The sequence below is a fragment of the Antedon mediterranea genome, chromosome 1, assembly GCF_964355755.1.
Source record: "Antedon mediterranea chromosome 1, ecAntMedi1.1, whole genome shotgun sequence".
NCBI classification, from domain to species: Eukaryota; Metazoa; Echinodermata; class Crinoidea; order Comatulida; family Antedonidae; genus Antedon; species Antedon mediterranea.
In genome coordinates, this window is record NC_092670.1 from 5,013,428 (window position 1) to 5,034,755 (window position 21,328).

At 30.6% G+C, this 21,328-nt stretch overlaps 1 protein-coding gene across 2 annotated transcripts in view; it reads right to left on the reverse strand.

The window, feature by feature from the left end:
* The window catches only part of LOC140054362 (uncharacterized), a 53,848-nt gene that overhangs the window by 15,192 nt on the left and 17,328 nt on the right, over nucleotides 1-21,328 (reverse strand). Inside the window, exons 4-7 of one of the 2 annotated variants that reach the window (XM_072099331.1) lie at nucleotides 18,925-19,067; nucleotides 16,557-16,699; nucleotides 11,179-11,388; nucleotides 2,248-2,331 (exon numbers count right to left, since the gene is read on the reverse strand). In XM_072099331.1, coding sequence (XP_071955432.1) covers nucleotides 2,248-2,331; nucleotides 11,179-11,388; nucleotides 16,557-16,699; nucleotides 18,925-19,067 — 580 coding nt within the window. The remainder of the gene's footprint in view (nucleotides 1-2,247; nucleotides 2,332-11,178; nucleotides 11,389-16,556; nucleotides 16,700-18,924; nucleotides 19,068-21,328) is intronic. The other variant, XM_072099340.1, reaches the window with a different exon arrangement.

A 21,328-nucleotide genomic window follows, 5' to 3' on the forward strand; every position in this document is an offset into this window, starting at 1 on the left:
ATAGAGTGTAAATGTGGATCAGATCATTTCTAAGCCTTTTATACCACCTATGACAACAAGTACAAAGATACATTTGAATTTCAAAAAAAGGATTTTTCTTACCATTTAATATAATAATAAAACTATATAATTTCATGTGCGATAACCACTGTCTTAGAAGGGAGTTCAGAAAAAATGTTTTATTTTCCGTTTACGCCTATTTCAGTTTATCCAGGTAATTGATGTCGTTTCTGGTTTATAATTGTAGGCCAAGATGTTCCATTCTGAATGATATTTTGTGTGTTGCATGTGTAATATGAATGATCATATTATTAATGGTGGTAACAGCTTATTTTGACTCAAATTCAAATCTAACCATTAACATCATAAACAACAGGTCAAGGTGTATTAATATCGTTGATTTAAGTCCAACCGAATTCTCTGTCTTAGCCTATGTAAAATAAAGTGCTGAACTTCAAGAAATCTTTTGAATTGTTCATTTTAGGGGAAAGAACAAGTTTTGTACCAAATATTTGTTTTTAACATTTTATATAAAAAGGAGAAGCTAAAACCCCCATTCACACGGCACCAACTAACCTTCTCTCAACCTTAACAATGTTAATTTGTAACCTATCAGAAGTATGAAAATGGATCATGCAGTATAATATTAATAGATATGATACATAATCTAAAAGCATAACTATAAATAATCTATTTAGGTGTACAAAATAGGTGAAAGCACTATTGACAGATGGTGTTAAACATGTACAGTATACTATAATACTTTAGAAAGATAAAAGTTGTTTTTTTTGCAAACAAAAACAAATTGGAATGGCTTTCTGGACAATTTAAAACATTGTCAACCCGAGACCACCTAAAGAAGTATGAAACACTAATAATAAATTTCAAATTTTGTTTTTGTTTGTAAATAAAGGGACTGTTATTGTTATTACAACATTAGCTACCTTTCAATTATACATAGCGTGTCGCGCAACTGTGCAGATATTGAGTCAATGTAATTATTTGTGTGTTCATATGTTTGAGTGATTTGTAATCATGTTTCTGAGTGTGTTCATGTGTTTCTGAGTGTGTTCATATGTTTCTGAGTGATTTGTACTCATGTTTCTGAGTGTGTTCATATCTTTCAGAGTGTGTTCATATGTTTCTAAGTATGCTCATGTTTTGAGTGTGTTGATATGTTTCTGATTATGCTCATATGTTTCTGAGTGTTTTCATATATTTCTGAGTGTGCTCATATGTTTCTGAGTGTGTTCATATGTTTCTGAGTGTTTTCATGTTTCTGAGTGTTTTCATAATGTTTCTGAGTGTCTTCATATGTTTCTGAGTGTTTTCATATGTTTCTGAGTGTGTTCATATGTTTCTGAGTGTTTTCATAATGTTTCTGAGTGTCTTCATATGTTTCTGAGTGTGTTCATATGTTTCTGAGTGTGTTCATATGTTTCTGAGTGTTTTCATAATGTTTCTGAGTGTGTTCAATGTTTCTGAGTGTCTTCATGTGTTTCTGAGTGTGTTCAATGTTTCTGAGTGATTTGTACTCATGTTTCTGAGTGTGTTCATATCTTTCAGAGTATGTTCATATCTTTCTGTGTGCTCATGTTTTGAGTGTGTTGATATGTTTCTGATGCTCACATGTTTAAGAGTGTGTTCATATATTTCTGAGTGTGTTCATATCTTTCTGTGTGCTCATGTTTTAGTGTGTTGATATGTTTCTGATGCTCACATGTTTAAGATTGTGTTCATATCTTTCTGAGTGTGTTCATATCTTTCTGTGTGCTCATGTTTTAGTGTGTTGATATGTTTCTGATTATGCTCACATGTTTAAGAGTGTGTTCATATGTTTCTGAGTGTGCTCATATGTTTCTGAGTATGTTCATATGTTTTTGAGTGTTTATATGTTTCTGAGTGTGTTCATATGTTTTCGAGTGTGTTTATATGTTTCGGATTGTCTTCATATGTTTTTGGATTTCTTCATATGTTTTTGAGTGTGTTCAAATGTTTCCGAGTGTATTGATATGTTTCTGAGTATGCTCATTATTATATTTCTGAGTGTGCTCACATGTGTCTGGAGTGTGTTCATATGTTTCTAAGTATGTTCATATGTTTCAATGTCTGCTCACATGTGTCTAAGTTTACTCATATGTTTCTGAAAATGCAGAATGACCTTTTGACTCAACAGCTACATAGTTGCGTGTTGCTCTTGTTAACCAGACGAAAGTGATCCAATATATATTTGTAAATCTGACAAACCTGTCGGGTGTTCGCCCTCCACGATAGTGGAATTCCCCTTCGCTTGCTGTTCTTGGACGAACTATACTGCTAATCCTCATAAGACTAAATAAAGACATCATTAATTACATTAACATTTAAGATTACATATTGAATGACAGTGATATGACATTATCGTGTCCATAATGGGCACATCAAATTTGATAGTGTAGACAGAACTTCTTTTTTTATTAACTTTAAATTATTATTAAAAAGAAGTACATTTTTTTTAAATACTAGATTAGAAACTGAAAGAACAAATGTGGGCATGGATTTACTTGAATATTGTATTGACATGAAAATGATTTTGTGCTCATGACTGCAGACCAAATAAATAACGATGTGTCTAATTTAAAATGATGAGAGAGTCTGTGAGAATGTGAAAAAGCCGCCCCAACCGAGATTGAAACACAGAGCTTTCTGCTTGATATGCAGACATCTTATAACCATTAGACAAGTGGAACTTTCATGGTAGTTTTCAAATTCGATTGGATAACGACTCTTTAACACCCTCGGCGATACTGTTAGCCCTCAACTTTTACTCAGTATATTAATTCACAAATCGGGATCTCAGAGAGATGATTATATATTTACAGGTGAGGCATTAGAATAAATTATACATAAATATATATAAATATATTTCTGTTATATAATGCATGTAAAAACATTTGTAGGCCTGCTCCCCAATTATGTTGTGATAGCTTCAGTGACTAGTACCATAGTATTATATGGCATCATTGAAGCTGCCACAAACAGTATTGGTTTGCAAGTATGTGCAGACATTATTTTTCTTTCTATTTCTTTTCGAAACAAAGTGCAACCGTGAAATACTGTATAATATAAATAGTGACGCACACGATTATTAAAAAAAATATTTATATAAAATCAAACTACAAAAGTGAAATATACAGTAACCATAACACAATAGGTGATATAATAATTGGAATGACTAGATGACCTTCTTAGGGCCTGTTCACACTTAGGGTTTTGTAAATTACAAATGGCATACTGTAGGGCCGCCTTCTCTGTGTAGCTGCATGGGACTTTGTGAAAATGAAAAAATATGAAGATAAAATGGAACCACACTGTTGTACTGTATATTCATAATAATATAATAAAGTGAAATAAAATATCTGATTAAATATTCCAAGGTCAGGATGAATGAAAGTATGAAATACTATAGTGGTTTTAAAGTTCAGCAAAGATACAGAGTATCACAGCAATTACAAATTTACAATACAAATTTGCAAAACTACATACCTGTACATATTTATGTACCAATGACGGCAAATTGTGTTGAAAAGTTTCAGTTTATAAACAAACAAAGATTAAAATATAATTTAAAATAAAATTTCCATAGAATAATTTTTTTTTAAATACCTGAAAAATTACATGATAGAAAAAAAACCATTTTGTTTATTGAATTGTATTACATAACTAAACACATTTCTAATACGGAAATCCAATTATATACAATTGGATTAAGCACAAATCCTCATTTACTTTACATTAGATTTTCTTTAGATGAATGTTCTTAAAAAAACAATAGAAAGTGGCGTGCTCAGAGGGCCAAGAGTAGAGAAACCATTATTATTATTTAACTATTTTCTTGAAATAAAGTGAAACAAAACACTGACACTAAACTTTTAGGACAAAAAAAAACGATTGCAAACCTCCCAACTCTTCCGATAATAGCGATATAGTCTCCCGATATTTCATGTCATTTCCTGCTAAAATACGACATTTTTCCGCTATTGGTACGCCATGAAATATACCCATGTTTACTTTTATGCCAATATCTTTCGATTTTATAATAGCACCATAATATAGTTTGGGGTTGTTTTCAAAATATTATAGCACTTACCCTTTATAGCTTTGGACATGCATTAAAGGGCATGCATGGGCCACTAGAAAAACCTAGAGTAAACATATTTGCAACTTACTCTAGCTACACTAGTTTTAAAGGTCTTTAACCTGCACTGGTTTCAGTTCAGGTTTGCATCAGATTGTGACGTACCTTTCCGTTTTCATGACGCGCCACATGCATATTGAGTAGAGTAGAGTAAAAATAACATGATTTTAAGTATTAAATCCAATTAATTTTTACGCACACTTTAAGAATATTTTATTTTTACTTTATTTTGGCTAAAATTGTATCTCATAGTTTTGAGACAAAGGCATTTTCACTATCTTAAAACACAATATATTTTTATAATAATATATCAAAACTAAAAGCCAATTTTACTTTTGATCATTGCTAATAAAACAGTTAATTCTTATAGGTTATATTCTACAATAAAATAAATCTTTGCAATAATATAATCATTGTTATGAGGTAAATCTACTTAATTTGTGGAACCTGCAAAATATGAAATTTAATATTCGGTCTTAATTCATTCATCTTTTTATTTCGGAATATTATGGTGACATAATATAGCCATAGCAAAAAATAGAAAAACAAAATGTAATGCAATGTACTATTAATAATAATTTAAATTTAAATAAGAAAAGATCTTTTAGAAAGGTCTAATGATCTACTGGAAGAATTAGTCCAGGAAGTCGATGAGTTTAAGGATATAAACCAGCAATACAGATCTTTGTGTATCAGAACCAACTCATTGGTCAGAAAATTTAGCATGTGTTCTGTCGATGTGAAATGTGTCTTATTTAGAACATATTGTGTAAATATGTATTGTGCTGCATATGGTGCAACTATAATCAGGGTACCTTGTGATTTCTTCAGGAAATGCTACAATAAGATGCTATCTGGGTTGAATGCCATTCTGAGATGAGAGAGTGTCGTCATTTATAGCCAGTACAGAAAATTTTTGTTTATAATTTATATGTAATTTTACTTTCTATGGACCAGATATTCCAAAATAAAAGATTGAATGAATGAGTATCATAATAGATATTGTTATGGATGAACCTGATAAATTTCTCAACACAACACATGGAAATGAGGGGCTTCTTTAGGCAGCAACACATAATTATCGACTATATATCAATTCTAAAATACTAAACCTTGCAATAAATCTCGCAATGCAACATTTGGCCATCAACATTTCAAGAAATCTGTTTTCTTTGTCTGAAATTGTGACATATTATCATATTGTTGAGCCAACATATGTATAAGACAAATCATTCGTGATGAACATCATTTACTGTTTTTCTATCATAAACCGAGGTTTATAATTCAGAGTCGTTGACCTCTGAGAACAGCCGTTTTTTTAATAGAGTGTAATTAAATAAATGGATATGTTGCCTAATTTAACGATGCATGATACTAGGCTTTGGGCGCGCATCGCTCACTTCTTGTTGCCTTTTGACTGGTCATGTTTTAGATTAGACAATTTTCAATTAACTTTCTTACATTCAAGAGACTTAATGTCAGAAAAAAAGAAATTTGTGTAAATTTTTTCTGAATGTTATTCATTTATTGTTGTTACATTTTCTTTGTGTTTATTTACTAATTTTTAATAATATTTATAAATACATTAAAATTATAAATAAAATTAAAAAAAAATTATCATTTTAATGATACCCTTCTTTATGACTTAGCCATATGTTTATTTTTGTATTAGTTAATTTAGTTTGCACACAGACGTTACAACCCTTGCAATTGGGAACCTCCCAATTATTTATCCAATCTTACGAATACTAAACAAAATATCCCGAAAATTTGGTTTAAAGCTCTGTCTACACTATCAAACTAGTTTGACAAAAAAAGTGTGATGTGCTTAAATATGGTAGTGATATGCTTAAATATGGTAGTGCTATGACATCATCATGGGCATACATGGGCACATGACATTTTTTTTTGTCAAAAAAAGTTTGATAGTTTTTGTGACAATTATGATAATTTGACATTAAGAAAAACAATTTTTAAACCAACGATTACTGTTTGAATTCATTTTTTTACAGTTATTTCTGTATTTAATAAATAATTACATCCGACGCAGCTCTGGTAAACACTGATGCTGTGATGAATTTAAAATGCTTCAAATCCGTAAAGACACGTAAAATCAACAATGTTGTTTTAAGTATGTATTTTTTGTTAAATAAACATGTCGAACAATTAAATTGGCTAATTCCGCCTAGATAAAACATGCACATACGCTATGTTGACTTTAAATCACTGAATGAATGATACCTATATTTTGTGCTTCTAGTATTTGATATCATACTTATCTAAAATATTTTAGTATTACAAAAACAATTAAGAACACATTATGCACTGAAAAAAAAATGTTTTTAAAATCATAAATCCATCTGTGTAATCGTGCTTTTATCTAAAAATCCCATGATCAAATACACACAAGAATTAATATAAGGAAATGAATAGTACTTTATGAATCGATCTACTGTATCTATTTTGTTAGTTGAGCTATAACAGTGTGGTGAGTTGTATATACTTGCGGTGATATGAAACAAACACACAGACTTCAAAGACTTCAATGGGAATGTAAAATGAATAATTTAAGAGTAAATAAAATTAGAAACCATTACATTTACCATGCTATAATATAAATTTTGTTTAAAGAAACTCTGCATATAAAACAATCATAAGAGAAAGAAGGCAACGTTTTAAATTCCCATTGAAGTCAATACTTTTTTTAGATGGTGTTAGAAACCATATCAAAATCAATCTACTGTCAGTTGTTGCAGTACATCGTGTTTACTGCAGAAGTTAACATTTATTATTTAGTCAAAAAACAAGTGGTTGAAGCTTTAAAGTCAAAATTCAAATGCAAAGTGAAAAATATGAATTTATCAGTGAATCAAGACTTTCACAAAAATTGTCTACACAATCATATCATTTTGGTTGGTCAAAATCTCTGAAAATTCTTTTATTATTATTATTATTTGTTTGCATTAATAAATAAAAACTACTGTATATTTACTGCAGTAACTGAAATAGATGACTTTGACATGGCAATTAACAGACGATACTACCTTAGTTTCCCCCAGCGAGTTCTAAGATGACCCTCGCCTTCGCTCCTTGTCCGTTCTCTGAAGGTGCTTTTAATACAACACGGAAACAATTAACAAACAACAGAGCAAAAGTCCTAACTAAATATTTAAACACACACCAAATCCGAATTTTGGAAAGAAAAACTCCATCCAAGGTTTGTTCGGATCTGATGTAAATCATTCATAACAATGTAAAAATGTGAAAATTGGTACAGTACGAGATATCCCAAAATAACCCATTATACAGTATTTTGTCATGTTTGTTATGGTAGCTGTCAGTCAAACATGCTAGTTTTTGCAGATACCAATCTGTTATGTATTGATTGATTTTAATCTTTACAGGCCTTATTGAGGCCAGATGATTACTGACATTGGAGGAGTTTAATGGCCAGGTGCAGGCAAAACATTGACATTGATTATACATTACAATAATTATCTATAGTTACCCAACGTTTCATAATTTTCAAGATTTTAACAGGATTTTGTTGAAAATAAGCAGTTTCTTATCAGTGGAGGGATAGTTCAAATTACACAGTAAAATCCATTCTTTAATTAAATTCTGAAAAAAGTGTCTGTCTGGTTTTTATAGTAGAATTTTAAGAGAAATGCATGTTTTTTCGGCGTTTTTATTGCACATATTTGATTTATGTACATTAACCAGATAGTATTTTAACAAATATTCATGCCCGTACCTGAACATTAAATTAAAAAGTAACACAGAAACAGTACAGTTTGTTATAAATAATAATGTTATATTTTTTACAATTTCTGTATGTTTTGATTGTGTATTTAATAATGGGTCATTTAATATAGTCGTATGTATTTTACTACTGAACATGGAATTTAATAATAACAATTATCCTATAAAGAAATCATTTTTTAAAATAACCAAAACAACTTTTAATTAAAATTTTCATACAAATAAACTATTGTCTATTGCTTAATACAATTCTTTTTAAAAATAACCAAATTGATTACAAATGTATCATTTTACAACTATATATATTTTAAGGAATTATCTTACAGTGAAACTCAATGTTTAACAAAATAACAATATTATTCATTGTACTGTATGTTAAAAAAATAATGTATCAAGAATTGATGTCTTGTCCTGACAAGACAAGATACAATCAAGTCCAGTAGGATTAATTTTCTGAATGTTAGGCAAGACAAAGCAAATAGCTTAAACACTAAACACACTCATCAATTATAAATGTCATAACTATAATTAATCTATCTGAAATAAGGCAATAACTTCTTCAAAAGTGAAGATTAAATTTAACTTTTTAAAACATATTTACTTATTTAATATCTTATTATTTTATTCTCCTTTTCACTTCTTCTCCTCTATATGTTCCATTCATTTCTTTTCCTTTTCTTTCATTCCCTTTCTCCCTTTAATTCCTTGTCTTCTCATCTTTAGTTATCATTTTCTCACTCAGGTTTTCCACTATATTTTTTCCATTCTTCTCTTTTCCTAATTCTTCAGTTTATTTTTTTTATTATGTACATCTTAAATTTTCCTTTCTCTCATCTCTACATTCATCTTTCCTATAACTTTCTTTTTTTCTCATCCTAAAGTTTTCATTTTTTCCCTCCTATTTTTCTTTTCTTAATTTTCTTCTCATCTCTGCCTTCATTCGTTTCTCTCTTAACTTTCTCTATAAATACTTCATTCCTCTCCTATTCGTCTTATCTTTTATTTTCTTCCTTGAATCATTTCTTTATTTTCTACAATCTTCATTTCTCTATATTTCTTAATTTCTTTAATTTTCCAATTCTTTGTTCCTTTCCTCTTTCCTTCTATAAATCATGTTTTCTTTTTCATTATCTTTTTTACCACTTACAGTCTAATATTCAACAAAATTCAATTCACTCTTGTAAAAAACACTTTTGTAAAAAAGAACTAAATATTATGTAATAAAATAAACTATATTGAATGTCTTCAGTTTTTTTTTTATAAAATAACAAAGAGTAAGCAAACTGTATGGCTGACCAAATGCAAAGCACATTCAGGGGAAGATAGCAACATTCATACAGCAAAGTAGCACACATAGCTGCTCAACAAACAACATTCAACAGTCATTTTAAAGTCACCTATGTGTCGTATCAATATCTTTGTTACGATGCTCTAGAGAAAGGTGTTGGATTTACCCAGCCTAGCATATTATTAGTTTTAAGCCAAGCATCTTGATAATCACTTGTTTAACAAGTTCATCAATGTTCAGCTGACATTTAAACAGTAACCTTAGCTATTTACTATTTTAGAATGTTGCAACCCACATTATTTGGTAATTTGTATCTAAGCCCATGCCATCCAAACACCTTCATTGACATGGTACTAGCGGTCATAAACATTTCACCAGGGGTACAACATTTAATGTTGTTACTCCTAAGGCTACTGGCGTTAATGATTCAACTTTTTATTTCTTAGGTATCCGTGACTGGAACTGGCTCCCGAATTCACTCAAATCAATACAAAATAATGCAACCTTCAAAATAAAACTATTTATTTATTTTAATAATGAACAGCTTGGAATATCCGTTTAATTAAGTTATTTTTTAATATTGTTTTTTTATGTTATCTTGTCTTATGTATTTTCTTGTTTTTCCATTTTTACTGCGTCCAACTTAATGATATATTGTACTAGGCCCAATCACTCACTTTTTCAGTTAATACGGATTTGACCCCATTGGAAATAAGTTTACTTTTTATTTGTCGACTTAATGGGTTATCCTAGTATTCTTTTTGTACATTGTATATTTTAACTTTTGTGTATGAATATCGAATAAAATCAATCAATCAATCAACAGCAAGTAATTTGACCAATCACGGCACAATGGATCACTCAAACTGTTGCTTGTGATTGGCCAACTCAATTGTGTTTTCATCCAATGATATTGTTTACTCGTTGGCTATTTTGTTTGCTTGTTTAATTGTTGGTAAATTAATTTACTTGCTTATTTAGTTTGCTTGGTTTTAATTGATTGATTTTTACCTTTTCGGGCTATTTTTTTTTTTATTTATAAAAAATTAATTTGTAATCAAAGTTACAGTAATAATTGGTACAAAATTTCTCAATTTTGCAATAATAAAAAGGAAAAATTAGAAAGGAATAGAGATACAGTATCTACAAAATAGAATATAATGATTTTATAATATTCAATAATTCAGTAGAATGTTAATTAGTACTGTATAGTAACATTTAATTGAAAAGAATTGAAGATGACATTTGAGGTAGCCATCTTCACAATAGGCAAGTCTTTTTTAATGAAACTGAAGGACTTCCTATTAAGTTTTACTTCACCAACATCGTGGAAATTCACTTCAGAAAATTACCGAGAGATATTTTCTCCCGTAGTTGAAAAGATTGATTAGTGAGCGCATTAAACGGTTCATAACACCGCTTCTTGGATTAAATCTTGAACAACAGACTTTTCTGCGAATTAGTATTAATGAGATCTTGTGTAAAAGGTTACTTCATTTAACGTTAGCTCAATGCATGTGGAAATGCATTGCTTCAAGCAATTTATGATAGTGTTGAAAGTGAACACAAAAACAAAAGATTAATGTTTAAACATTTAATTTTTTCACGTAACATGTATGTTGTAAGAAAAACATTTAAAAAAATTCTTATTAGATATGGTTCTGTTAATAGAAGTAATAACTAATCTAAAATTTAAATTGTAAATATAGAAATAAAAGTACTACATCTATACCTACTGTAAATTACTTTATGGGAACACATTTAAAAGATCAGAGACTCACATCACAACGTTTTTTTGTTGTCCCTTCAAATACCATTAAGAAATATTTTAGTGGTTTCTCAATGATTTCGGTCTTTAATTAAAATCTTCAGTATAAGATTCAAATAATAATAATCTTTCTCTCTCTCTTTTCGCATTAAATATATTATAATAAAGGTATAAATTGCTCACCTTGATGGGCTGTGTGGAACGTGTTCTTCCCAATTTTGCGATTCTTCACGATCACTGTTCAAATGTGATTGTGTGATGTGAGCAGGCATACTGTCGCATCGATTTCTTCTAGAGGGTCCCGTTGGTCTGCGGTGAGATTTGTTATCGTTTGAATTGTTGCTATGACTGCGTGGTCGCATTTCCTCCAGCTGGTTTATTGATTGCATGGCACTATAAGATTAAAGAAAACAATAAACTTAAATTGGTAGTGTTGAAAGACTGTGTGAAAAGGCATCAGTTTTGTATGCCGTATTGTGTCTTTAGATAGAAAAGATACTGCGTCATCTTGCAGACTGAATGTACTGTAAAAGTTGGTTCTCACTTGCAACGCAATAATGCAAGGATATAGGTGCAACACAAGTGGATTGGTCAATAACAAGAGACAGTTAGGATGATCCAACATGTTGTGATTGGTCAAATTACTTGTGTTCACTTAGGTTCGTCAGATTATTGAATGTAAAAGTTTGTTTTTAGTTCGACGCAATGCAAGGGCATAATGTGTAACACAAGTGAATTGGTCAATAACAAGCGACAGTTCGTATGGTCATCGTGTTATGATTGGTCAAATTACTTAAGTTGCGCTTACATCCTATAGTAGGTCAAGCTTTACTAAGACTTGGTCTTACATACAAATGGAACATGTGAATGAAACAAAAAACTAGGTACTAATTTAAATTATTCTAGTATAGCAGAAATGTGGTCCACACATTATTCTCCCTTCATTTTCAAACGTTTTTGTAATATTACAAAACACTTTCTCAATTGCTTTACTGGGTACAAATAATAAAATATTTTGGCAACAAAACTATGTCCTTGCTATGATATTATACAGCATATTACACAATTTAGCTCACATGGCTTACACCCCCTTGGGAATAATGGAATGTCTGGGTTTAATAGGTACCACATTGCTTCTCAGAAAAACAAAGGCAAACATTGACACTGAAGATGAAATTTTCTTCAAAAATATAAAAATATTGGTAAGTATTGTTTATAACTATTGATTGTGAAAAAAATGGTGATGAAATGATGGAAATATAAGTGACAAAGATTAGATGATGATTTTCTATTCAATTATTTTCATAAGATACATAAGATACATCCTGTAATAATAGAGAGTTAATAGAGTAGAATGCACTTATGCTGGAGAAACTTAAATAAGCCCAGAGGGCTTTAAGGCCAGTTCCACCAGAAAAAAAAAAATTCAATAAATAAATAAATAAAAAAAAAATTTAATTGACCGACAATGATAATGGTAATGTGAAATTAAGTGCTGAACTCAACCTGATGTCTATTCTTTTGCATTATAATTTTGCCGCCTGTGAGACCACATAGTTTTTGCTATGTTTCCGTCTGAAAATAGTTTTGTTATTTTCAGTATGTATACAAATCTGTATTTAACATATCTTCATTCAATCTGTTATTTATATGTTATGCAATATTTTCCAGCAGTTTCAGCTGGAATGTTATTTTGATGAAAATGATGATGGTAATTACTTTGAAGAGAAAAAAATTCCATAGGATGAATAGAACAATGAGCGTTAATGACATTGCAACGACAGTGTTTTTTTTTTATAACATCCGCAGTTCGCTTGCGGCTAAAACCGTATTTGAATTAATTAACATTATCTGAAATCTGTAGATAAATTACTCCACAGAGAAATATCTCTATGAGCAATTCAGGAATTGTACTTCTTTTTCTAAGTACTGTATAGAAAGGACAAATTCACAGTTGATATCTGACAGATTAAAACTCATAATGAAAGTTTTATTAGATAATAATACTTTGGGGATATCTATGGTAGATTTATGACTGACCCAACAATCATAAATCATATAATTTACAATTAATAACATAAAAATAATGTATGAAATTGATTATTTATAGAATCTAAACACATTTTATCTGCTGCAAAAGATTCTGGACTCATGCCAAATATAGTTCTAACTTTGTTTCTATGTTGTTTGTAGTTCTCTAGAATACACACATACACTGTTTATAGAATCATCAGACAAAGTAATGCACAATACTGTTTCTATAGTATAGCATATAGATCTATAAATAGACTGATTCGTTTGGAGGCAGAAATCGACAAGAAGGAACACAGGGAGATGAAAGTTGCTGTATGTGTATACATTTGGTCAACTGCGCCATGAGTTACCGCACAAAGCGGCAAAGCACATACAGACAGACTTTAACACATTGAATCATGTCGGACACTAAGGCCGCGTTTGTCGGACACTAAGGCCGCGTTTGTCGGACACTAAGGCCGCGTTTGTCGGACACTAAGGCCGCGTTTGTCGGACACTAAGGCCGCGTTTGTCGGACACTAAGGCCGCGTTTGTCGGACACTAAGGCCGCGTTTGTCGGACACTAAGGCCGCGTTTCTGCAGCCAAAAAATAACCGATAAACATTAAACAGATAATTAACCTACTGTAATATTTATATATTTAGCTAAAACGATAGTTTTAAAGCAAGCAATTTAGCTTAACTTAGAGCATGACGATGATTATTGATTCATAATAAAACTTAAAATATTTTTATAATTGAAAGTTGTTGTATAATATAGTACTATAACTAATGAATAGAAAATTAAAAATATTTTTTCTGTTAATTACATTATAAATTGTACAGAAATATGTTGAAATTTAATGAAAAACATTAAATATTTGGCCTAGATGATGAAATATGATATTGAAGATTTTCTCAATCATTGAGGAATTAGTTTAGATCTAGAAAGTTATCATTGGTTTTAAATCAAAGCAAGACTTTTATAATGCAAAAGCTATGATAGCCATTGATTGTAAAACGTATTCATTTCGCAGGGAAAACATCAAACCAGAATTTACAGTATGAAAGCTATGCTATCAATTTGGTTTTAGTACAAACTATTTAAAAAAAAAATCACTATCTGATAAAAATGTACAGCTGCCAAATGTACTAGATATAAACATTCTAAAGTGCTTCCCAAATGCATAGAAGCTGAGCACATGACAGCTTTAACATTTCTTGTTATTCTGGTTAATTTTAAGGCTTAATTATATAATTAACACCCAAATAGATTCCTTCTATGTTATTGGACGATCAGTGGTCACATAATAAAAAAACAAGTCCTATTCTACGCTCAGGAGTGTATATTTGTCAGTGGAAGACTACTCGGACTCCCTTAACAACAATGTCGATCTCTGGTTGTTTAACTAATCGCTGCATGAAAATAGAATTTCATCTTTCACCTCTTGAAATTACTTGTACTATTCCACTATAAAATATTCATTATTTGTATATTATAATCACACATTATTATATAAATAAGTTTAGCAATACAAAGTTCTTGGTTCAATTCCTACTAGGACCACTTTGTCTCTGACTCCTTTGGAAATAAGTTCATATTTGAGAATGCTGTAAGTTTCACTTGTAATGCAAATTGCCACCTGGACCTAGTTTTAGGTTTAATTCCAGTTAGCACTGGCACTCCTCTTGCTTATGTTTATATTATGTAAAAATAGCACCACAGTGGATACTAGACTACGAACAGGTCACATTGAAAATGTTCAATAACATACTGTACTCAACATGTGATAATGATTAGTTTAAAGAGGTGTTAGTACAAGAATAGGAGGCATGTTGTGGTTTGTTTGCTACTGAATGAATACATTGGAAACACCCACTGTGGTGTGGACAGCATCCCATTGAGACTGGGTCAACCAAGTGTACACAAACAAGCTTGAGGTCGACGACCTCAGCGAAATGATGAACATTACGAATAATATGTAACATACTGTAGGTAGGCATTGTAAACATTCTTATAAGATTAAATGATTTTATACTACAATTATAATTTTTCATGATTATATATGTTATTTTCTTATCGAGAATTTGACTTTTTTTTTTCCAACACACTAAAATATTATTCTTATATTTTGGTTTGCTGGTTGACAATCAACAAACTAAAAATAATGATCACTTAACTGATAATTGCAACCATTCAAATTTGATAGTAATTTTGATAATTTATTTCACTTTACATAATACGACCAGAATACAGAAATTATAATAGCAATTATGATATTTTCTTAAGTCATGCGGCTCCAACCCTGAGGAATAGAACATGAAACTATTTTGCTTTTCATACAGTAGACTTCATCATTAATGTATGAAACTGACCTTTGCTATGATCCAGACAATATTAAGGTCAAAGTATTGACCATTAAGATGTTATTACTGCAGTATGCATAAAGTGCTTGACATCCCAATGGGGTTATCAAACTATATACTGGTCAACAATACATGTACTGAAGTGTAAGTATTGATTGGACATTCAACAATTTAATTAATAATAGTACCTAAAAACATAGAAGCCTTGAGATGATGATGAAAGGTAATCTATTTTATTATGGGAACACACATCAAGAAATTTAGAATACACTAGCGCATATCAATATGATCACAAGGATATATAGTCAATATGATCAGAAGGATATATAGTCAATATGATCAGAAGGATAGTCAATATGATCAGAAGGATATATAGTCAATATGATCAGAAGGATATATAGTCAATATGATCAGAAGGATATATAGTCAATATGATCAGAAGGATATATAGTCAATATGATCAGAAGGATATATAGTCAATATGATCAGAAGGATATATAGTCAATATGATCAGAAGGATATATAGTCAATATGATCAGAAGGATATATAGGCATCAAGAAACTAGGAATAATACACTAGAGTGTATGTCAGTATGCAGAAGGATACAGGCAAGACATTAAGAATGGAATTGATTGTCAATATGTTCAGAATAATTGATGGTTTCCTTTATTCATTTATTTCACAATCAGTCCATGATTAGATAAAATAATATTTTGGTAAATATTATTCAACTTCAATTTATTTCATAAATAGTTGTCTGTGAAAAACAATCTATTTCCTTCGCTAGTAGATAATAATCAATCAATTCTAAGTGAATTTTAATCAGAGATGAGACGAGCTGAAAGATGAACAAAAGGAAAATCTTTCGTAAAAGGCCACAAACCCATAGAGACAACCTCAAGTCCATAGGGAGAGATGGCTTATTAGTCTCCGACTTGCAATCCCCCCCCACAGTAACAACTGTAAATTTCAAAAATATTTTGTCATATTAAGTTGAGCACTTCATTTAACCAATTTTAGGTTCTGCCCCATTCCCCTTTATTTCAAACTTCTGAATCCTCCACTGAAATCTCACAGTATAAGCAAACTTTTTCCGCTCCTATTCTTGGATCCACCCTTGTTGAATTTCCATATCCCTTCAAAACATACTAAAACACTGTACAAACTCTGTTTCTACTTACTTTAAAGTAGCTTCATGGATGTTTTGAGCAATTACTGTGTCATCAACTTGCATCCACAGCTCTCCAGAACCAGTGGGTGCTTGACGTCCTACTTCCATGAAAAAGAAGCAGTCAGAATGACCACATCGGCGAATGGTTGACAACTGTTTTGATAATAATAGAAAAATGGAAAGATTCATTGATTGTAGTACAATTAATCAATAGAATATAACAAATTAGTAAAAAAATAATGTATTAAACATAATCGAAAATGTTTTATCATGATGCAATTATGAAAAAAAAATGGGAAGAGGTTCAGTAGGCCCATAGGATTTCCATGACTAGGCAGGCCATAAGTTTAAGTCAACTGATATAGCAATGTTACAGTACAACTGCTATACTGAAACTACTGTTCAGCATGGAGGTATATATCCATGTGTAGAGTTAAATTATAAAACAGTAGGTGAAACATAAATGATAACAGTTCATGTTCAATATCCATAAAATAAAACATTGCACTGTGCAGTTAAAAAAATAACCAACAAAAACGTTGTAAAAAAAGGTACAGACAAACTCCTGGTAGGATGTTTGTTTTAAACCAAGATATGTTTTGCAACTTATATGAGTAGTCTGTTGCCATCAGCTTTATTCTGAGTGAAAACAGGTGTGTAACACAGGTATGGCACTGAGTTTACACACAAGCAAACTGTGATCTGGATTTTATGAAACATTTGGCTATTGTAATTTTCATTTATTTATCTGTTGTATAAAAATATATTTTTGAATTGCTAATAATATAATTACCAACAGAAGTCATGAAATAAAAATTCTGACACGAAAAATGAGGATGCATTTTGATTTTCTTTAAATAACAAATTGTTGCTTTGTTTAAGTTGAATATACCAACTCGTACTCGCAGCAAGTGTTTGCTTCACGTTCCTTCTGGTCGTATTGTTCAGCGGTTACCTAACACATTTAATAGTGTGCTTGTTACTTGTTTGGATATTGATTTATTTATGATAGTTTAAATGTATTTAAGGGTAACATTGTTAAATCTCTATAATGTTCCAATCTTTGTTTATGTTATTGTTGCTTATTTGAATGTATTATTATAGTTCATTATGTTTAGATTCAACCTGTTAGTGGCGGTTTTATCGCTGTTGGTTGTCAACTGAATAAAATAAAATATATAAACAGAATAAATAAATAAAAATGGTTTGAAAGAAAACAGTTCTTTTGGTACTATATTATATTTTCAATAGAGACAGGGAATTAGTTTAAAACTTCATTTGGCAAGACAAACGGGAAGTAAATCTTCTTGTAAAGATCAAACAAAAAGATCATAAAAGAGATAAAACGATCAAATCATTTATAGTCCGAAAAGTTATCACTTTTGCTGCCAAAGATGAACAAAAACAAGTGAAAGACAACTAAAACATCTTCATCAAAGTGGTCATTAATTGGAGGTAGAATTGTATACTTTTTTACATTGCTGACATAGGCTGTTTCATCAAAGTGGTCATTAATTGGAGGTAGTATTGTATACTTTTTTACATTGCTGACATAGCCTATGCTATTTAAATAAAACGTATGGTGCAATAACCGTTTATTAACTTGCATAATTAATTTCCATTTCACCATTTCCAGTTATGTGTTTCAAATGCAATCATACACTTGGATAACTCACGGTTGTTCAAGTTAAATATCACATACTCAAATAACTCGCATCTAAAATTAATTTACAGTATTTATGTACGTTATTGTTGAAAATTGACAAGTGAAAATTATTAGCACAAATAACTCACATCCAAAATTAATATACAGTACAGAATATTACGCTTTTTATTTTGTGTATCAATTTTGATCAACTTTTGATGTTATCAAAGGAAAGTTTTCCAAATCTGTGACTGATTGACATTTTGTATTAATTCTATTTTTGTAAAGGAAACAATTTATAGTATTTCACTTTCATCATGCAGATTCAATTTACTTTTCTAATATAGGAATTATATGTACTTAATACATGCACTGTAGGTATGTACACAGGACCAACAGCTTTATGTCCCATCCGAATGAGAGTAAAGCAACAAGTTTGAACCCATGTATCACTAGTCCGATTCCCTCACTCTCCGGTCTATACAGCACCAGGAAGTAGGAAGCCTTTTGCCATTTTTGCCCTGATCAGAGGTACATCAGAGTTTTATAGGATGTATTATGAAAGAGCTTGCACTACCTCAGAACTCTGATATGATTCGGATCAGCCTAAAAATGTATAATGTACTGTTCAACTATACATACATACAAATTATCTATTATCACATCAAATCAAACCAATAAATCTTCAATATGACATTCGTTTGCAATGTTATGATTAACAATGGATTCTTACAGGAAATTCTAGGTCTCCATCTCCGTCACTTAACATCTTCACTAAATGAACTGTCTTGCTTGTTAAACATAGCTGGTAGTTTCCAATCCGATTCTGACTCGAACCAATGCCTTTGGAATTCAACCGCACCTGCCAAATATGCTCTAGGGTTAAAATCAAATGAAAATAACAGTTAAAATTTAGTTGAAACTAAACATTTTTGTTTAAAAACTCCAAACCTTTATACTTCTGTAAAATGAACAAATTGTTATTTGTTTTTGGAATTCAAACAGACTTCCGAAATGTTCTTGAAGATTAAAATAGAAAATAATACAGTAGTTTCAAAATGTGAATGTAAAAAAAAGATTAAAATTATATTTTTGTAAAATGTTAATAGTGTTTTAATTGTTCTGCCATTTGTTGTGCTATTCTAAAACATTACAGTATATTGTGTCTTCTATTCTTTATTATATAACACCTATATAAATTCCTGTCATTTGATTGGACGAATGTGGGTCACATGGCGTGCAATAGTACGCACTATTCAACGATCGTTAAATAGTACTTTTTGAAACATTTTTGTTTGTTATTTAGATGTTATATAAAACAAATAATGAATGTTTTGTATTCGTGTAATGGTACAAATAATGGCACTTGGTGAATGATGAAAGGTTATATCAACTCGGCTTTGCCTCGTTGATATAACCTTTCATCATTCACCTCGTGCCATTATTTGTACCATTGCACTCATAAACATTCATTATTTGTATAATATAGTATTAAACTGACTAATAATTTAATAATAATAATAACTTTATCGATCGCTTTTTGTTCCATTGTTTCCTTCATAAAAGTGTGCAAATTGTAATCACCATTTGGTAACCCACCCCCAATTATAAGCTCACCCTCAAATGCCCACCGTCCAAGCCGCACAGAAGCACAGGAATAACCCAATAGTAGGGCCTATTGAGAGTACCTCTGATAAAAACAGATTGCCTCTGGAAATTTTGACAGTAAGGCTACATAATATATTTTCTTACACATAAAGTCATAAAAGTGCTTAACATTCATATAGCACACAATCCAATACTGTATGTTATTGAAATGAAACCTGCACAAATTGGTTTTTATCAGATACAGTTATAGCTTATCTCTATGTTCATAATTGAACAGAGTCAACCTAGATTGTATATAACCTTTCAGTCTCCATAGCCAGAATGGACACATATGCTAAGTTTCTTAATGCTGTTCTTATCCAATGGTCAAGATACTAAGATACTGTCATTCTTGGTGATTTCACTATACAAACATAAATTTCTAGTACTCTGATAGCAAAAGGCACGCTGTGATATTTAGCTAGAACAATAAAACGTAAGTGGTAACTATTGCGATATCTATCCAAAGTTTACCTACTTTAGACTCGTGAAATTATTCACCATGGATGAAAAACACTTGTCGACGTGCATCATCATTTAACCTTTTACTTGAAATGTTAATTAAAATGTTAGAAAAGTAAATCTCGATGCTGATACGATTCTAAATTGTGTTCATTATGAATAAAGTTGACAGTGGCAAACACAATTTTTACATGTGACCTACATTTAGATACAGTAGTAAACAAAGTGTTCGAATCTACTAATTATAAAATACTGTACTTTACTCATTAAAAGTCAGAAGATCTACAGTAGACAGTAATTACAAAAATAATTTGGCTCATTTTCTGTTATGTACCCCAATTTTTGAAAAATAATTTAAATAAAATGAAAGATTTAGTTAATAATGCTACAATCAAATACCACCAAAGAGACAACATCCACAACACGTACAATATAAAATAATCGTATAAAAGTATTAAGGAAATGCACATTTTTAGTTGGTTGTGAATTGAAGTCCGCTTATGATATAATTGCAATCTTCTTAAACCTAGTGCGGAAATCGTGATACTTGAATCAGAATAAGCTCACACATTTCTGAAGTAATTGATATAATTGAAATTGAACAAGTGAAAGCAATTCAACCAGCAATATTGATTGCTTTCATACAGAGGGTGAGCCAAAAATGTCTTGATTTTGTTTAAAATACCTATAGTACTGTGTTATTATCACTAAGTATATATAACTAAAATGCTAATAAGAAGAATAGTATTTAAATAACTTTATAAATTATTTTATTTGCCATGACGGATATCCTCTGTATAGATGAATACCTACTGTCTGTATTTCTATGAGAAAAAATAAACCTACAGTACTTATTTTATATACTACAGTAATTAACTGATGAATGATTAAATAACACCCACAAGAGACAGAGCCCTTTGCAAAATTAACACGTACAGCATAATAATACGGACGTTGGTCTTAAAACAATGACACCTACTGCTTCATTCAATTTCACCTGGTGTAATTTACCAGTGTGACGTTAGCAC